This window comes from Bos taurus, unplaced genomic scaffold, assembly GCF_002263795.3.
Source record: "Bos taurus isolate L1 Dominette 01449 registration number 42190680 breed Hereford unplaced genomic scaffold, ARS-UCD2.0 Leftover_ScbfJmS_514, whole genome shotgun sequence".
NCBI lineage: Eukaryota > Metazoa > Chordata > Mammalia > Artiodactyla > Bovidae > Bos > Bos taurus.
This window is the reverse complement of record NW_020191817.1, coordinates 2,882-22,807: the sequence shown is the minus strand read 5'-3', so window position 1 is coordinate 22,807 and position 19,926 is coordinate 2,882. Positions and strand designations below refer to the sequence as shown.

General features: G+C 53.9%; 1 non-coding gene and 3 gene segments (V, D, J or C); all 4 read right to left on the bottom strand.

The window, feature by feature from the left end:
* Positions 1-704: 704 nt before the first annotated feature.
* TRNAS-GGA (transfer RNA serine (anticodon GGA)) lies at positions 705-776 on the bottom strand. Its single transcript has one exon. It is a non-coding gene; the product is annotated as a tRNA-Ser (tRNA).
* A 1,643-nt stretch (positions 777-2,419) lies between these two features.
* LOC112445720 (probable non-functional immunoglobulin lambda variable 1-50) lies at positions 2,420-3,070 on the bottom strand. The segment is given in 2 exon segments: positions 2,420-2,790; positions 2,921-3,070. Coding segments are annotated over 2 exon segments (417 nt in total).
* A 5,553-nt stretch (positions 3,071-8,623) lies between these two features.
* Positions 8,624-13,063, bottom strand: LOC112445717 (Ig kappa chain V region K16-167-like). The segment is given in 2 exon segments: positions 8,624-9,301; positions 12,744-13,063. Coding segments are annotated over 2 exon segments (615 nt in total).
* Positions 13,064-14,083: 1,020 nt separating this feature from the next.
* On the bottom strand, positions 14,084-15,688 carry LOC112445719 (immunoglobulin lambda variable 1-40-like). The segment is given in 3 exon segments: positions 14,084-14,101; positions 15,149-15,480; positions 15,590-15,688. Coding segments are annotated over 3 exon segments (405 nt in total).
* Between the last annotated feature and the right edge of the window lie 4,238 nt (positions 15,689-19,926).

The following is a 19,926-nucleotide window of genomic DNA, read 5'->3' as shown; positions in this document are numbered from 1 at the left end:
ATGGGCCTGAGCCCATCACCGTCCAGGTGTGACTCCTGGGCCCCGTGTGCAGCTTCACTCCCAGCAGGGGGCCAGGGGGTCGGGGCTCTGGGTTTGTCGCCTGAGAGGAAGCACCTGCTGTCACGTCCAGCTCAGTCCAGTGAGCCCTGGTGCAGGGTCAGGGGACCACTGGGTGTGTTCGGGTTCAGCCAGTTCTGAGCAGGTCCACAGCACCCCCTGGTGATGCGCTCGTTGAATGGTCACGGTGAGGAAAGTGAGGAAGGAAGGGCTGCCCTATACCTTCCATTGGAAGGACTGATGCGAAAGCTGAAACTTCAGTACTTTGGCCACCTCATGCGAAGAGTTGACTCATTGGAAAAGACCCTGATGCTGGGAGGGATTGGGGGCAGGAGGAGAAGGGGACGACAGAGGATGAGATGGCTGGATGGCATCACTGACTTGATGGACATGAGTCTGAGTGAACTCCGGGAGTTGGTGACGGACAGGGAGGCCTGGCGTGCTGCAATTCATGGGGTCACAAAGATTCAGACACGAATGAGCGACTGAACTGAACACTACGAAGTCTGAACTGAACTAAGTGAGGTTGCTCAGTCGTGTCCGACTCTTTGCGACCCCTTGGACTGTAGCCCACCAGGCTCCTCCCTCCATGGAATTCTCCAGGCAAGAGTACTGGAGTGGGTTGCCATTTCCTTCTCCAGGGGATCTTCCCGACCCAGGGATCGAACCTGGGTCTCCCGCATTCCAGGCAGACGCTTTAACCACTGAGCCACCAGGGAAGCCTGAAGTGAACTCAACGTGGTAAAAACTTTATTCAAGGTAAGAGTACTACAGTGGGGTTTTATAATCGGGGAGAGAGATTGAGCTTAAGTCTGACTTCAGCAGGGACACAGCTGGGATTTACAGCTAAGAACAGAGTGGGTCCACGGGGTTGCAAAGAGGGGCTGGGAGACTGAAAAGCAATGAACAGCAACAGGGTGGGTGTCGGTGGGTGGAAACTTACTCAGAGAACCATAAGGGTGAGGGTGGGTTCTGGCTCAACTGAGAGGATCCTTGCCGAGGCTAGGCAAGGCTGATAAGATACTGAGGTGAGTGATAAGGAATTTGAGCTGATACTGAGGGTGGTCAATCAAGCGTGGGGTATTTTTTCTAAACTGACTTAGCAGATTCTGGCTAAAATTGGACCAAATGGACAGCCGCCCCTGGATGAAGACATCGCCCAAAGTTGGCAGTGCATTACTGAACTACTGCTGCATAACAAATTACTCCAAACTAACAGCTTAAAATCTCAAAATTTTTGAGATCTTTATGTCACACAAGTATATGTTCCTCGGTTCTTTGTCTCGTCACAACAAAGATTTGGAGCAATGGACATTAAAGCCCTCGGCGTGTCACAGCTCTCGGGTCTTAGACAAACCGTGTGGTAGCTCTTAGGAAAATCAGTGTTACAGCTGTATTTTATTTAGAAGATAGCAGGAGAATCCATCTTTTTTTTTTTTTTTTTTTTGTGACTCAACTGAACTGATTTTATTTTTTATTTATTTATTTTTTATTCTTTATTTTATTTTATTTTTTAACTTTACAATATTGTATTGGTGAGAATCCATCCTTAAAGCGTGAGGGCATGCCAACCCAAAGACTCGAAGAGAAGAGAGTGGAGGAGCGCACGGGGGATGGAGAGAGAGAAAGAGTGGATGCACACGGGAGAGAAAGAGAGAGAGAAAGTGCTTTGGCTCCTCCTTTTATATGTTTTTTCCTCCACCTGGTCCTGCCCTATGCAAATTGGGCTTAGCCAGGAGTGCTGTTTGTTCTGCCTGAAGTCTTCACTCTGGTCCTCGGACCTCCCTTGTCTTTTAGCCACCGCCATTTTGGACTCCTTTTCCCTATTCTACCTACCTAACAGTATTAATAGACAGTATCTTAACAGACCCAAGACCAGGATTGATAAGAACTAATAACTTTCAAAATTTGCTTTATTGTTAGTATTTGTGATTATTGTCTGTATGTTTAGGACCCCAATGAACTTGACCCAGAGTTGCCTACCTGAACCCCATCTGACCAATCCAAGGTTACCAGACATAGACCCTTCTCTCAGACAGGACATCCCTGGGGCTTACAGAATGCTTCCCAGCACCAAAATCAAAGGTCAGCCTCGTGTCCAGTGATGTGAATGATTCTTCACACTGTGGTTAAATGTACGTCAATGATTCCCAGGTACAGAGGGTGTGAGCCTGGGGAGCAGTCTCTCACCTCGTGATTCTCAGGGGATCCATGGAGCTGACATAGTAGACATGAGACCAGCATGGAAGCAGCCCTCAGACAGATCCCAGAACAGGATGTGCTGAGGCCCCAGCTCCAGACCCTCCAATGTGGGGAGGAAGAAATAACAGAACGCAGTCCTCCCACTGCTGTTGGACACCCGTCACCACAAAGAGCCGTCAGCCAGCGGGAGGTTTTTGTCGCCCTTCCCCACAGCCCTGGGCACCGCGGGAGCACTGAGGCTGCGGGCCCACAGGGAACAGTAATAGTCAGCCTCGTCCGCAGCCTGGAGCCCAGAGATGCTCAGTGAGGTGGTGGAGCCAGAACAGGAGCCCGAGAGCTGGGCTGGGAGGCCTGAGGGCCGAGAACTTCCCAGCACCACGGTTCTGGGGGCAGCACCTGGGCGGTGTTGGGACCAGCCCGCGCCATAGAATCCAACGTTGTTGCTGCTCCCAGTGCAGGTGAGGGTGACCGACTGACCCAGAGACCGTGACACGGAGGCCTCCTGGGTCAGCCGGGATTGTGCCCAGGACCCTGCAGAAAGGAAAGAAAGACACGGGGACGGTGGGGCTGGGTCCCGCAGCACTGCCTGGACTCCAGGGGTAAAGAACAGAGCCCTGGGTCCCACTGGGGCCACGCCCCCAAGCCCCGAGGATCCAGTGACCTGTGGGGTGGGCGAGGAGGCTGAGGAGTACAGGGGTCCAGGCCATGGTGGGGGTATTCCCTGAGTCCCTCCTTCCAGTCTCTCAGCAGACACAGCCCCTCTGGGCTCCTTTATCCCTCCCACAGCCTTGGGGAGGCAAGATGGCCATGCAAATCGGTCCCTCCCATAACTGCTCCCCCTGCCTTGTCCTCTGAGTCTGCCCACCTGCGGGGTGTGGGGCCTGTTGTGGGTGCGGCTGGCTTGGCCTGGGCAGGAACTCCTCAGGGACCCCAGGGAGCCTGGGGCACAGGGCACCTGCCTGGGGGCCAGAGGGTGCGTCTCCAGCTGGGACCACAGCCTCAGCCCCTCCAGAGCGGCCCTCTAGCGCCCTCTGCTGTCCCAGGAGGGGCTGCTCCACTGGGAGGGGAGCTGCCAGGACCCCAGAGGGGGCCAGGCTCCTCCCACCTGGGCTGAAGGCCCCGCCCCCAAGAACCTGGATCAGGCCTCAGCCTCCAGGCTCAGCCTTGGTGCTTAGCACCCCTGTAAGGGTAAGGAGTGGAGAAGGCAATGGCACCCCTCTCCAGCACTCTTGCCTGGAGAATCCCAGGGACAGGGGAGCCTGGTGGGCTGCCATCTATGGGGTCGCACAGAGTCGGACACGACTGAAGCGACTTAGTAGCAGCAGCAGCAGCAAGGGTAAGGAGAAGAGGGGACCACTGAGGAGGACTAGGAGCGAGGGAACATCACTCAGGGCAGAAGTGAAGGGACATCCCCGCCCTCTGGGGTATGCAGTGAGCTAACTCAGGAAGCTCCAGGATGGCATGAACGCTGAGTTCCTGGGTTCAGATTCTCAGGAGCAGAAAGTCAGTTCAGTTCAGTTCAGTTGCTCAGTCGTGTCCGACTCTTTGTGACCCCATGAATCGCAGCATGCCAGACTTCCCTGTCCATCACCAACTCCCGGAGTTCACTCAAACTCACATCCATCGAGTCGGCGATGCCATCCAGCCATCTCATCCTCTGTCGTCCCCTTCTCCTCCTGCCCCCAATCCCTCCCAGCATCAGGGTCTTTTCCAATGAGTCAGCTCTTTGCATGAAGAGGCCAAAGTACTGGAATTTCAGCTTTAGCATCATTCCTTCCAAAGAACACCCAGGACTGATTTCCTTTAGAATGGACTGGTTGGATCTCCTTGCAGCCCAAGGGACTCTCAAGAGTCTTCTTCAACACCACAGTGCAAAAGCATCAATTCTTCGGTGCTCAGCTTTCTTCCGGAGAATGCAATGGCACCCCACTCCAGTACTCTTGCCTGGAAAATCCCATGGACGCAGGAGCCTGGTAGGCTGCAGTCCAAAGGATCGCTAAGAATCGGACACGACTAGCAACTTCACTTTCACTCTTCACTTTCATGCATTGGAGAGGGCAATGGCAACCCACTCCAGTGTTCTTGCCTTGAGAATCCCAGGGACAGGGGAGCCTGATGGGCTGCTGTGTATGGGGTCGCACAGAGTCAGACACGACTGAAGCGACTTAGCAGCAGCAGTAGCAGCAGCTTTCTTCACAGTCTAACTCTCACATCCATACATGACCACTGGAAAAACCATAGCCTTAACTAGACGGACCTTTGTTGGCAAAGTAATGTCTCTGTTTTTGAATATGCTATCTAGGTTGGTCATAACTTTCCTTCCAAGGAGTAAGCGTCTTTTAATTTTATGGCTGCAATCACCATCTGCAGTGATTTGGGAGCCCCCCAAAATAAAGTCTGACACTGTTTCCCCAACTATTTCCCATGAAGTGATGGGATCAGATGCCATGATCTTCCTTTTGTGAATGTTGAGCTTAAAGCTAACTTTTTCACTTTCCTCTTTCACTTTCATCAAGAGGCTTTTGAGTTCCTCTTCACTTTCTGCCATAAGGGTGGTGTCATCTGCATATCTGAGATTATTGATATTTCTCCCAGCAATCTTGATTCCAGCTTGTGCTTCTTCCAGTCCAGCGTTTCTCATGATGTACTCTGCATAGAAGTTAAATAAGCAGGGTGACATACACAGCCTTGATGCACTCCTTTTCCTGTTTGGAACCAGTCTGTTGTTCCATGTCTAGTTCTAACTGCTGCTTCCTGACCTGTATGTAGGTTTCTATATATAGGTTTCTATATAGCCCTCATCCAAGGTAAGAGAAACCCAAGTAAGATGGTAGGTGTTGCGAGAGGGCATCAGAGGGCACACACACTGAAACCATACTCACAGAAAACTAGTCAGTCTAATCCCATGGACCACAGCCTGGTCTAACTCAATGAAACTAAGCCATGCCTTGTGGGGCCACCCAAGATGGGCGGGTCATGGTGGAGAGGTCTGACAGAATGTGGTCCATTGGAGAAGGGAATGGCCAACCACTTCAGTATTCGTGCCTTGAGAACCCCAGGAACAGTATGAAAAGGCAAAATGATAGGATACTGAAAGAGGAACTCCCCAGGTCGGTAGGTGCCCAATATGCTACTGGAGATCAGTGGAGAAATAACTCCAGAAAGAATGAAGGGATGGAGCCAAAGCAAAAACAATACCCAGTTGTGGATGAGACTGGTGACAGACGCAAGGTCCGATGCTGTAAAGAGCAATATTGCATAGGAGCCTGGAATGTTAGGTCCAAGAATCAAGGCAAATTGGAAATGGTCAAACAGGGGATGGCAAGGCTGAATGTCGACATTCTAGGAATCAGAGAGCTAAAATGGACTGGAATGAGCGAATGTAACTCAGATCACCATTATATCTACTACTGTGGGCAGGAATCCCTCAGAAGAAATGGAATAGCCATCATGGTCAACAAGAGTCCTAACTGCAGTGCTTGGATGCAATCTCAAAAACGACAGAATGATCTCTGTTCGTTTCCAAGGCAAACCATTCAATATCACAGTAATCCAAGTCTGTGCCCAAACCGGTAACACTGAAGAAGCTGAAGTTGAACGGTTCTATGAAGACCTACAAGACCTTTTCGAACTAACACCCAAAAAAGAAGCGGTGGCTGCGTGGGCACAGGAGGCCCAAAAGGGGCCACTCAACGTTCAGGAGCAGAAAACCAGGCCCCATTAAAAGGATGTTCGTGGTCACCGGGCAGAGATGAAGACTCAGGCTGAGAGGCTCTGAGGGCGGGTCCTGGGGCCTCGCGGCCCGCCTCCCACCCGATCTTTGTCACCACTTCTGCGGCAGCATTTCCTGGGGGAGCAGGAGAAGGAACCGCTCAATTGAGCCCAGGTCTTTCGCCCTCACCGAGGTTGAAGCCCGCCCAAGGCTCCCTCGGGGTGGACCCGTGCCCCCCACCCTCCCGCCTCTCCCCAGCCTCCTCCACAGCCAGCTGCTCACCGTGTCCGGCTCCTGGTTGCCTTCCACAGCAGCTGCAGACTCCGCGACTGGGTGTCTGTAACTCATGAGTCTGATGCCAGAACATAAAGTGTGACCTCAGACACACGGCAGAGGGGCCTTTACAAAACTCTCCGTGTCCTGGGTTACACTGCTTTACTTTCCGCATCTATTTAGAGAGGGAGGTACCTCCTGGTGAAAATGGCGACGTGGGTGTCACAGAAGGATGAAGCCTCCAGCCAGTGTTGTCAACACGGCTGGGACACCCCTGAGGAACTGGTGTCGTCTCTCGGGTCACCGTGTCCAGTTCAGGGAAATGGGGGAAATGATAATAATTCAGACGAGGCTGACAGTGAGGGTGGGTGGTGGAGGGTGCGTCCACAGTGAGTGCCCAGCTATGCCCACAGCAAGCCCACAGGGAGGCCTGCTCAGCTGCCGGAGGATCAGGGAACAGGAATTTACACCAAATCCAAAGGATATATTCAGGAGTCAACTGTGGGCCAGTCCTTTCTGAGCCTCTGAGGCACTAGGGAAACCCAGAGGAAGCCTTGCCTGCGGGCCCCAGATTGTTCCTTCTCCCCAAAGTCAAAGTGTGATCCTGACACTCCTCCAGCCCTTCCTGCTCCACACCCACCTCCATCACACACACACACACACACACACACACCTCGCTATCACACACACATTCACACACACCTCCATCACACACACACACCCCTCCATTACACACACACACACACGCACACACACACACCCCGCTATCACACACACACACACACACATCCCCCGCTATCACACACACACCTCCATCACACATACACACACACCTCCATCACACACACATACACACCCTGCTATCACACACACACACACACCCCGCTATCACACACACACATGCACACACACACACCCCGCTATCACACACACACACCCCGCTATCACACACACCACTATCTCACACACACACACACACACCTCAATCTCTCTCACACACACACCCCTCCATCTCACACACACAGACACACACACACACCCCTCCATCACACACACTCAGGACCAGGCGCCAGGGCACTAAGGACAGACGCTGGGGGACGTGATGACACCTCCCTCTTTCTTACACAGACGGGATCTCGCAAAAAGCTCTTCTCCCCGGAGAGGTGCCCTGGAGACGGTGGGTCCTGGGGAAGTGACATCACGGGCTGGTCCATCGCCACACTCTGCACCTCCCTCATTCATTGGGGCGCCCTCAAAGTTCCCCCACTGTGTCCAGGGCCTGCCTCCCCTTCCTCACAGGGGCCACTGTGCCCACAGCCTCCCCTTAACCCACCCTGGCTGAGCTGATCTCAAAGTCAGGATCCTCACGGCTGGAGTGCTGGCCACTCAGCCCTTCCTGCTGCTGTTCTGAGCCCAGATCTGCACTCAGGGCTCCAGCCTCCCCATCCCCGGTCTCCTCCTCCAGGGCGAGGACACAAGTCCTTCCAACCCCCAAGTGGGACCAAACCCACGTAGAGCAGCTCAGAGCAGGCCCGGGGATGGGGGCTCTTTCAAGAGCCAAGGTTTCAGTCCTATTGTGGTGTTGTGGTTGCTGGTTACCCAAATCACAGACACAAACTGTTTCAAGTCCCCTCTTTGATGGGTGAGTTTAGTGAATCGGGGTGAGGCAGAGAGACTCAGAGTTTGCCGCCCAGGAGGGACCAGGAGGAAGCATCTCCCGGAATCCACAGTGACCTGTGAGCAGGGACCCAGGCCAGGCCAGAGAGGACACCCTGCTGAGTGCCCATCACACACAGAGACCCATTCAGCCAGACCTAGGAGTTGGTGGGGGCGGGGCTCACACAGCAGGCGCTGCCCACAGTGCAGACCCTGGGGAGACCCACAGCGCCCCTTATAATCCCCACAGCCTCCATCTCTTGGTGGAAGTGGTGCTTGCCCGGGGCTGATGCCGGCTCACTGTCAGCCCAGGAACATACACAGCCATGCCCTCTGCTATGAGCACAGGCAGTGATAGACACTGAGTGTCCAGCTTCTCAGGGAGCAACACTTTCCAAAATTAAATATACATACATACGTACATACATACATGTATACGTACATTTATAAATCTACCAATATGATCATCAATAAAATTCATAGACATTTAATATGGCATTTTAAAATATTAAAACTATGTCAGATTGATTGATTGAAGACCAACATTAAAAAGCCTGGAAGTCTGGGAAAAGACTTTCAGAGAGCAGGAGCTGTCTGGGTCAGTATCAGACTTGCAGGCTTTCAAAGCTCCTTTTCCATGATGAGCTTCAGTGCGATGACTGGGAGCACATGGTGTATAATCAGATCAGCACGTGTTCTGTGGATCAAACTATTGCACACATGTAAAGAAATGTTTAGGGATTACTTTATTCTGCATCATCAAGTTAATGAAATTGAGTATGTCTCTTAAAACTCTTAGAACAAGAAGGGTCGTGCTGACTGTGCTGGGGTCTCTGAGTCTCAATGTTGTTGATAAAATGGGCACCTGAGCCCCCCATTATGGGCTGAGGGGTCCTCTTGGAGACCTGGACACACCCAGGGAGAGACTGCAAGAGGCAAGGGGCCGTGAACAATGGGACAGGAGATGGATCTGCAGCCTCCTTCCCCACAGGGGTTCTGACCACTTCCGCCCTCTCCTGCCTCTGAAGGCTGACCCTCCGAGCACATGGGCAGGGTTCAGTAGCACTTCCCCATGGGCTCCCATCACTGTGCAGCCATAACTATCACTGCCCTGGTACAGCAAGCAGTGATAGTCAGCCTCGTCCTCGGGCTGGGCCCCCGTGATGGTGAGGGTGACTTTGTTCCCAGAGATGGAGGCAGAGAAGCGATCAGGGACTCCAGTGCGGGGGGTGTTTGTGTTGTAGATAACATTTCTGGGAGCCTGGCCTGGGGTCTCCCGGTACCAGCTGGGTTCGTTGTAAGTAGTGACTGACCCAGAGCTCAGTCCACAGGTGAGGGTGACCGTCCCTCCTGGAGACACCGACAGTGACGGTTCCTGGATCACAGTCTGAGCTTCTACCCCTAAGAGAGACAGAAGAGAGAAAGCGGTTGTTATGGAGATGAAGTGCTCTGAGACTCTGCTTGGAGGTGCCCCAAGGCTGCAGAGTCCCGGCCCCTGACCTGAGCCATAAGCAAGCAGCCCGAGCAGAAGCAGCATCCAGGCCATGGTGGGGACCCTCCCAGGACATGGCTTCCTGAGCCTCCTGGGCTGGAGGTGGGGTCCTGGGCCTTTTCATACCTCCACCCCGTCAGGAGGAGGAGGTGCCTCTTGCAAATCACTTCCTCCTCTCCCTGCCCAGGTCACCTGAGGTCCCTGGGGTGGGGGGACTTGAAGGAGGCAGATGCTGGACCTCACACAGAGCAGAGACAGCACGGGGAGGAGCCCCTGAGAGATGGGGCGACGTCTTTCAGCAAAAGTGCCCCCGTGACCTGGTGACCTCGGCCCTCTATCTCCTCCCCGGAGTGTCTGAGCCTGAAGGAGGAGTTTGCAAGTCTGTCTCTCTTGCCGCAATAATCCAGCCTTTCCCACACCTGAGCCCGTCTTTAGAATACTCTCTGTCTTCTCAGGGAACCCTGTGTCCCGTCTGTGCGGTGCTGTCCGTCCTCCTCCTCCAGCCCTGAGCCGAGCAGGAAATCCCGGAGCCTGTGTCTGCTGTGAAGGGTGAGCGGTCACCCTGGAACACAGTCTTGTAAAGTGTCTCTAGTCCCGGCGGTGGGGGGACCAGGGCAGGGGTGGTGACATGCAGAGCCACACGGCCAGGCTTGCGGTGACAGCCTCCTGTGCTGTAAAAAGATATGACAGTGTGGACCAGCTTCAGGAGAACTGTAGATTTTAGGGGCAAAAACGTCACCATCTCGTCATGCAATGATGACAGCTGGCAAGTTCAGTTCCAACAAAGTTGGAATACATGTCTCATCATCAGAAATAGAAAAACCCTGCGTGTGAAGAGGTAGGTGTGGTGAGCATCGTGGACCTTGTAAAACTCCCTCCCGGGTGGTTCTGGGTGGAGCCGATGGACCCGGGACGGAGGAGGGGTGTGGGGGCAACGAGGAGGAGAAGGAGCTCAGACACCTCAAGTTAACGTGTGTGGAAGAGACGGGAAAGTCTTGTTCACCTCTTGTTTCTTTGACATAAAAATGTAAATGCTCTTCTTATTTTGTATTCATGTCAAATTTGCTGATAAAGTAGCTATTTAATAAAATCCACATGATTTTTGTCAGAGGAGTTTGAGAACCTCAACTCATAGAGGTGAAAAATATGTGTTCCTACTGAATTCTTTTCTTATTATAGGAACATATTGATGACAGGTGGCGGAGCTTGTAATTCCATATATTTCATGTCACAAGTGTTAATATAAGTATTAATATAACGGGAAGGAACGAGTAAGGGAGCCACAAAAACTGACACAATATCAGTTTCCATGGTTGAATTCAAAATGTTGAAATTGCCAAATAACACAACAGGGAACGTTTTTAAATGACACAGATGGTGACAGAGGGTCCTTGCCTGCATCCTTCTTCTACTGGGAACACCCGGGCGTTCTGTGGGCAATGGGGCAGCCTCTGCAGGGGTCTCTCATCCCCTGTCCAGGTATCCCTGGAGGTCGAGTTTCCTGAAGGAAGTTCATTTTTGTTGCATGACTGTCCCTCTGTCCTTGGTTGGATGTCGGGTCTGGGCACTGACCCCACGACAGAGCAGCAGGAACTGAGAGGCACGCCTGGGGCTCTGAGCTGAGAGCTGCCGTGTCCCCTGGGAGCCCAGGTGCAGGACGTCACCCTCCAGTGAGGACCCTACTGCCCACGTGGGCAAGAGGCAACAGAGGAGGTGACAGCCAGCCTGGCCAGGACCCTGGGCTCTCAGGACCAGGCCCACAGCGCCCCCTGCTGGACTCAGACCTCCTCCTCCCGCGCTTCACACCACAGCCTCCTGGAAGGGCTTTCTCACACTTGCAGCTGGGTCTTCCTGATGTCACCTCCCAGGGCAGTAGAATGAGTCGCCTTCGTCTAGTTTGGGCCTGGTCATTGATTTTTCCAGGTGCCTAATGAGAGATCCAACCAGTCCATCCTAAAGGAGACCAGTCCTGGGTGTTCACTGAAAGGACTGATGCTGAAGCTGAAACTCCAATACTTTGGCCACCTCATGTGAAGAGTTGACTCATTGGAAAAGACCCTGATGCTGGGAAGGACTGGGGAGAAGGAGAACGGACAACAGAGGATGAGATGGCTGGATGGCATCACCGACTAGATGCACATGAGTTTGGGTGAACTCCGGGAGTTGGTGATGGACAGGGAGCCCTGGCATGCTGCGATTCATGGGGTCACAAAGAGTCAGACATGACTGAGCGACTGAACTGAACTGAATGACCTCAGACTCCTGTATGGTATGCTGATACACTAATGAATTTCAGGATTCCCTGATGTCTGAGTGTGCATTGCCTAGCTCGTGCGTTCACTGCCAGAACACAACCACCCAAATCTGAGTTTCTAGGGTTCAAACTCCCAGCATGCCGTGGGTGGTGCCTGGTCAAGATTCTGTCTGAGTTTCCTTCCCAGCTTGATAGGTCGTCAAGGTTGAATTTGCAGGACCTCCCGGGACCTTCCCAGCCCAGACTGCATGGCTGTGTTCTTATTTCTCTCTTTGCAAAGCGTAGGAGGCTCTCAGGAACAACAATTCTCTTCTTGGTCACTTCCAGGGGTTCTCATTTACCCTTGATCATGGTTCTCACAGTACTTCTTTTTGACTCAGATATTTAAAGAAGTTTTTAGTCTAATTTTATAATCTTTCCATATTAAATGTTTGACATAAAAGATTATGCCTATAAATGGGAATCTCATCCTTATCTGGGCTCCTGTTTCATCTCTGGTTGCGAAACCCTTATGACTGTTACCTGATCTTCATTGGACATGGTGAAGTCTAATGTTCTAACCTTCAATTGTAGAATCCATAGATTTAATGGAGGTGAGTTTATAAGGTCTGTGTCCAAAATAGTGACATTTATCGAATATCATCTCAAACAAGGAACCAGGGAGGAAAAAGGGGGAGAGATCATGAGGCAAAGGAGGAGGAAATGAGCAAGTGAGGAGTCTGAGAGCTGCATCCTAACAGGGAGGGTCTCCCAGTACCTGGAGAGGAGGGCTCTTCAGGCAGCAATCCCCAGGGAAAGGGAGGACCCAGCTTCCCTAAGGGTCAGGGTTCAGGGCAGAGCACAAAGCCTGGAGCAGGAGAGGAACATGCGGCGGGTAAGACAGGCCCCCTGGGGCTCCAGGACACAGATGCTGGACTTCTGCTTCCTCGACATCCTGCTCAGTACCTGTGAGGGACCCTGTGTATCTGGACACATGGGCATTCTGCTTGTGTTTGGAGACCAGACAGAAAAAGAACAATTTCATGGACCCCATAATGATGGACCTGGATGAGGAGGTGAGACTGCCCAGATTTAATAGCACAAGCGACAGCAGAGACCTGAACCAGCACTGGTGACGTCACAGGCAGGGTCAGGGCAGTGATGGGTCGACACGGGAGTAGAGGGCAAGCTTTCTTCACACATCCCCATCACACGGGGATTCCCTGTGGCTGTGGTTAGTGATGAGCTGTGTGACACTGATGACTAGCCTCCTCACCAGGCTGGGGTCCAGAGTGATCAAGGACCGGGTGTGGACCCACCAGGAGGCAGAGAACAGGGCCTAACCCCTCAGTGTCCCTCACGTCTGTCATCGGTCACAAAGGCAGGGATTTTGCCTGGAATCCCGAGTCATCATTGCCATGGTGATCCCCCTTCCCCGCTGATTCTTCTACAGGCCATGGAGCTCTTGGATCTGGGCTCATCGGGGCATCACAAGCAGAGGGACACGGGCACATCCTGTGGAGCCCCTGCTCCTGACAGTCCACAGACCACCCCAACCTGGAAGTAGGAAATGCTCCAATGGGGTGGAGACGAGAGAAGCAGAGGGCAGGACACAGCCCGCACCTGTGGGTCAGGAGAACCTCTCCCGGGCTTCCCTGCCTCCTGCGATGTACCACCGGTGCCCCTCAATCCTCACGCTCTCTGCTCTGCCCCTTCAGGAGTAGGGTTCACACCCTGGGGGACGATCTGCCTGCTGGGATGGTCCACGGACTCTGCTGAAGGCGCATCTGGGCAAAACTCCTGCTCCTGATCTCAAGTGAGGGAGCTCAGCTCCACAGCTCCCTTGATCACACGGATGACCAGGGTGCACTTCAGCGGTATCAGAAATTGTTTACATTTTCTGAGACTTCAGCAAAACTGACTGTACAACTGAGAGTAGACATACTATGAACCAGAACATACCTCAGGAATGAATTGATTCTGGGGTATTATTTAACATTTGACGGTTGTCTAAGAATAAGCCCCTGACAGGCTGAGGCTCTCGTCCCAGTTTCCCATCTACCTGTGTCGCTGTGAGAAGCCCTGTTGCACCAGCCTGCACGGTCAGAGTCAGCTTCATGCTCAGGCTGCAGCCCAGAGATGAGCAGGAGGCCCACGTTGGCCGAGGCATCTTTGAATCCAGGAAACCTGCGGGGACCCTGGAGCCTGGTCCTTACTGGAGTCTGAGTGGTAGGACCGGAGGACCGAGGAGGGCTCGCTGGCTTCTGCAGGTTCCAGTAACAGTAGAGTGGCTGACACTGATGTCACTGCTCAGGGTGCAGGGAGCCATAGAGTCAGCTGTGGTCTGTGAGGGAACAGGGGTCTCCACACACACAGGCCCTGAAACCATTGCCAGTCACAGCAGTCCAGGGCCTCAGGGCTGCAGTGTGGTCACTCACAGCAGCACCAGGTCTAGGGGCTAAGCCTTGTCCTCGGGCTGGGCCCAGAGATGGTCAGGGAGCCCCACCTGACTCGGAGCCCTCCAGCCTCGCTGAGACCCTGCGGGCGGGTTGTGACTCCTGTGCTCAGGAGCCTGGGACTCAGCACGACTGGGACGGCAGCCAAGTCGCCCCCTTGGTGCCACCAGTCTTGCTGTTCCCAGGCAGGTGAGTGTGGCTGAGTGTCCATGGAGTCACCGACCCTGGCTGAGTCCCCCCTGCCTGAGCCCCGGACACCACGAGGGGACAGAGGAGGCTGAGAGCAGGACCTGCTCCCTGTGCAGGAGAGGGCCCATGGCGTGGGGGTCTGCCAGGGCTGAGAGACGTTGATGGACCCCCAATTCGGACACTGAGATAGAGACTAACAGACCCTGTGTCCCCAGTGATGGGAGACAGATTTTCTGTGTCCTTTGAGACCCTCTCCTGGGAATGGGCTGCTGTGGGGGCGGGTGGGGGCGGATTTGAGGACAGAGGGGAGAGAGGAGCCTCCATGCAAGGGCAGAGCCCTCGATGACCTGGATCCAGGGTGGGGCAGCAGCAGCAGAAGGTCCAGCAGAGCCTGAGCAGGGAACCCCTGGGCTGCCCCACTCCCACAGTTTGACAGGAATCCTGGTCTAGTCCCCCGCAGGCCTGGAGCCCTGGGGGAGCCTGAGAGGCGGTCACAGGAAAGGCAGGAGCAGCAGCCTGGGCCTCACCTCAGCCCAAGGACAGCTGAGGACCTGAAGTGTCCTGAATCAGACGCAGCTGGACGCTGTCTCTCTGGTTCTGACCTGACCGTCATGGACTCTGTCTGCCAGGACCTGCCTCTGGCATTCAGGGCCTTCTGCTCAACTTCAGATATTCATATAAAATGTGGTTGCCAAGAGCAAGGCCTTGGTGAGGGCGCAGAATGAAGAAGAACTGAAAGGATTTCCCAGACTAATTTCCTGGTGTGGGGCTCAGACCCCCGTTTTAAATCAAACAAACAACAGAATTGTCTGCATTGGCAGAAGATGCTTCAGCCCCGGGAGGCCCATGACTTAGGGGAGAGCAGGTTTTTGTCTCACTTCCCCCCTGGCCTGGAGCACTGTGCCAGTACTGCTACTACTGTCATAAGCTACACAGAAATAATCCGCCTCGTCCTCAGCCTGGAGGGAGCTGATGGTCAGGGTGGCTGTGTTGCCAGACTTGGAGCCGGAGAATCGGTCGGGGACCCCCGAGGGTCGACTGCTACTACCATAGATGATGGTTCTGAGGCCCGATCCTGGGACCTGTTGGTACCAGCCCACATTATAACTACCGATGTTGCTGCTGCTTCCAGAGCAGGTGATGGAGACCCTCTGGCCCAGGGAGCCGGACACGGAGGACGGCTGAGTCAGCACAGCCTGGGCCCAGGATCCTAGAAGGGAGAGAGACAGAGATGGTGAGTCTGGGGTCCAGACACGATAGCGGGGAGCACAGCATGTGTGTCTTTCCAAGACCTCTCCCCTGGCCCCGCATCCAGTCACCTGTGCACAGAGCGACCAGGGTGAGGAGCAGAGGGGACCAGGCCATGGTGGACATGGTCAGGGCGTCCTGCTGTCTGTGGCCCCACAGCTGAGCAGAGCATCCCCACAGCACTCCTTCCCCTCTTCATATGCTGAGAGGGGGCGGGGCCTTTCATGCAAATGACCGTCCTTCCCACACCACCCCCACAATGCTCTGATCACCTCTGGGACCTGGGTCAGCTTCCTGTGCCCTAAGGAGTCCAGTGGGTGATCAGAGGCAGGGTTTGTGGGGCTTGGGGATGGGAGGTCACAGCTGGGAACCCTGAGCAGAAAGCACCTGGAAGCACCAGGGGACTCATCTCAGATCTCAGCTGCAGACCCACAGGAATGGCTTTGGATGGCCCCCTGGTGTCCTGGCCCAGACATACATCCTGTGACCTAGTGATCAGAGCTCTTAGAGTCAACTTTCCCAAAACTGGCTTTGAAGTTACACAGTTCAGGAAGAGTTGTGTTGGAAAAAAAGATCCAGGTGTAATTTACCCTGTAGTGCATGTGAGTGTTACACAGTGGATGTGTGACTTTGAGATTTTAAATGAACCAAAATGTGATCATGGAGTAGGAAAAATCTAAGGTCATCACTTAAAATAGATGCCTAAACTTAACTGAAGAAAATGTTGTGGTTCAGTCACTAAGTTGTGTCCGACTCTGGCTCTGTTTTAATTTTGCATTGCCATGGTACTATTTCTAAAACATAATGTTCCTTGTAGATTCTGTTCTTTAAATAAGATCATTTTAAAGCCTTTCTGACAAGCATCTCCACTAAAGGATTTTCATGTCTTAGCAGGATGTTCTCTCTGTGAAACAGGGCAGGCTGAGTTATCAGAGCCATGGGTCAGCCTCAGATCTGAGATGAGACACAGGACATGACAAGGCAGATCAGCTGTTCTCAGGAATCTCAGACGGGACCATGCACATGGTCAGACAGAGCAGCAGTCACGGCCCCAGGGGCAGAGCCCCAGGACAGGGTCTGCTTTCCCAGCCCAGGGCCCCAGCAGCTTCTCCCGGGCTCACTGTGCATAAAGTCAGTCCCACAGCAGCTGAGCACAGACACTCCTCAGCCAGGAATCATTTCCCAGGTGTCAGGACCAGGCTTTCTCTCCCCTCCTGAATCCTGACTCGATGGGCACATGGGACAGAGTGTGAACGTTCACGGGATAAATCAGCTGCTGGGTGGGCATCACTGGGTCCCCTGGGAAATGAGGGGGAACCAGGGGTGGAACAGGGAGGGGTCGAGCTGGGGTCACACCTGAGAGCCGGAAACCTGAGGCTTCTCGGGAAGCAAGGGTTAGAGAGGTTCAAGGAGGGGGATGAGGAAGTGAGTGTTTCAGGAAGATCTGGAAACTCGTTCATGACTCTCTAAGAGCATGAGCTTGGTCACCACTGTGGAGGCCAACAGTGTATGATGTAGAAAGAGCGAGGCCCAGAATTGGGAGGAAAGTCACAAATGAGGAGAGCGGGAGGGCAGGCTCTGAGCAGAGATGAGGAGGAGCGGGCGCAGGCTGAGGAGAGCTGGAGGGGTTCACCGAGTGGGCTCTAGGGGCTCCTCCCCTCCTCTCTTTCTGGGAAGAGGGTGGGCACTGATGACTACCTGACCCCTTCACCCTCCAACTCTGGGTGTTCGGCCCCGGGTGCAGCTTCAGTCCCAGGAGGAGGCCTGCGGGCCGAGGCTCTGAGTCTGTCCCCTGAGAGGAAGCACCTGCTCTCACATCCAACTCAGTCCGCTGAGCCCGGGTGCAGGGCCAGCTCAGGGGACCATGGGGGTGTCTTGAGGGGCTGCCAGTTCTGAGCAGGTGCACAGCGCCCCCTGGTGACGCACCCGGGGAACGTTCTCGGCGGTGAGAGTGGGAGCAAGGTGCCGCTCAGTTTCTTGGTTCTCAATCCTGTCTGACTCCTTTGCGACCCCGTGGACTCTAGCCCACCAGGCTCATCTGTCCATGGGATTCTCCAGGCAAGAACACTGGAGAGGGTTGCCGTTTCTTGCTCCAGAGGATCTTCCCACCCCAGGGACAGAACCCACTTCTCTTATGGCCCTTGCATTGGCACCGGGTTCTTTACCTCTAGCGACACCTGGGAAGCCTTATGAAAGGAAGCAGGGGCGCTCTTTTTTCCTGTCACCAAACACTCTGTCAATAAACAAATGAATGAATCGAATAGCAATAAGTATTACACGTCTTTGATAGTGTGCAGATACTTCTTTTTTATTTCTTCTATTGTATTTTCAGGTGATTCTGACTACTTTTTCTCCTTTTCCTACATTTATCTCCTTTTCCTTAGGACCCAAGAGTGTTTGTACTTGCTCATCAAATAGATTTGATGTTTTGTCCCTAAAAACATCTGTCACCTGATTTCATCATCTCAGGTATCTCACCAGTGATGTCTATGCCTTCTCACTTCCCTTCAATATTTAGTATTCTGGTTCTTGATAGAAGTGACAATTCTACTGGATACTGGATTCTGTGGAAATTGCTTGTAGAAACTCTGGGTTCCATTTCCTTTTCCTTTAACAGAAAATGCTTCTGTGATGGAAGCTCAGGGATGTGCATTCACTGCCCAGTGACCCAGCAAGGGCGCACTGACTCCCCTGCTCCGTGCTGCCGACTCCGACCTGGGAGCCGGGGGCAATTGCTGTGAGCAGCTCCTTCATCCAGGGGCGTGTGACCACCCCTTGTGTGCCGCTGGCCTAGGGAGGGGAGTTGAGCTGAGGGGGCAACTGTGCTGCAGTCAGGGCACACTCAGTCTGCTGGGTTCCATGGTCTCAGGGACTCCAGGAAGGGAGGGGCAAACACCTTGCCCTCGGAGCCCCATTGCTGTGGGGGAAGCAGGTTTTTGTCTCCTTCTCTCTGGCCTGAAGCACTGTGCAAACTTTCAAGCCGTCAGCCCATGAGAAACAGTAATAATCAGTATCGTTCAGCATGAACTGAGGTGGTCAGAGAGGCTGAGTTGCCAGGCTTGGAGCCAGAGAGTCAATCTGGGAGTCCTGAGGGTTGTTTGCTATTTCATATGTCAGGAGTCTAGGGGCCTTTCCTGGGAGCTGTTGGTACCAGCTGACATAAAGACCCCCAGTGTTGCTGCTCCTTCCAGTGAAGGAGAGGGTGACCCTCTGACCCAAAGTCCCGAACACGGAGGGCGGCTGAGTCAGCATAGCCTGGGCCCAGGATCCTGGAAGGGGGAGAGACAGACATGGTGACTCTGGGGTCCTGACAGGACAGCAGGGAGCAGGGCCTGTGAGTCTTCCCAGGGCCCTTCCCCTGTCCCCACATCCAGTCACCTGTGAAGAGAGCGACCAGGGTGAGGAGCAGAGGGGACCAGGCCATGGTGGACACAGTCAGGGTGTCCTGCCTTCTGTAGCCTCACAGCTGAGCAGAGTGTCCCCACACCGCTCCTTCCCCTCTTCATACCCTGAGAGGGGGAGGGTCCTTTCATGCAAAGGATCCCGTGCATCACACTGACCCTCCCAGGCCCTGGGCCAGGTCTCTATGCCTGACGGTGGCCAGAGAGTTGTCAGGGGTAGGGCTCTGTGGGTCTCAGGAATGGGAGTCACAGCTGGGAGCCCTGAGCAGAGGCCACCAGGCCTTGTCAGGGAGCTCTGTCGGGGGGGCCAGCTCTGCCTCCCACCACCCAGCTTCAGAAATGGACCCCGAGCGCCCCTCACCCCTTGTCCAGGCCCAGACACACATCCTGTGACCTGGAGAGCAGAGCCCTCAAGGACAGATCCTGCCTCCTGCTCTGTGCACTGTCCCCTCTTTAGCACCAGGCCAGGTGCCCCTTCTGTGTCCCCCTGAGCTCAGGGCCATCATGGGCTCCCCTCAAATCCTCAGGATGAATCTGTCCAGGGCTTCCATGACTGCTCAGGGGTCAGGACCGAGGGGCATCTGAGACACAAATTCCTCTCAGATCAGGATCAGGTCAGGGCAGTGCCGGCCCCGGAGCGGGAAAGTGGGTCTCCTTCTGTGCAGGACAGCAGGGTCCCTCCTCTGTGGGCCTCCTCCCTGGTGGGCAGAGCCCTCCTTCCTCTGTGCGTCCCCTCAGCAATGAGGAAGAGGGGGCAGTTCTCTGAGGAGGGGGTGAAGGTGTGGAGAGAGGCCTGAGGTGGGACTCAGCATTCCTAAACGCCTGGATCTTTACCATGTGTTTGAACAAAAGAGCCTCTTGATGAAAGCGAAAGAGGAGAGTGAAAAAGTTGGATTAAAACCGAACATTTCGAAAACTAAGGTCATGGCATCTGGTCCCATCACTTCACGGCAAATAGATGGGGAAACAGTGGAAACTGACAGACTTCACGTTTGGGCTCCAAATCA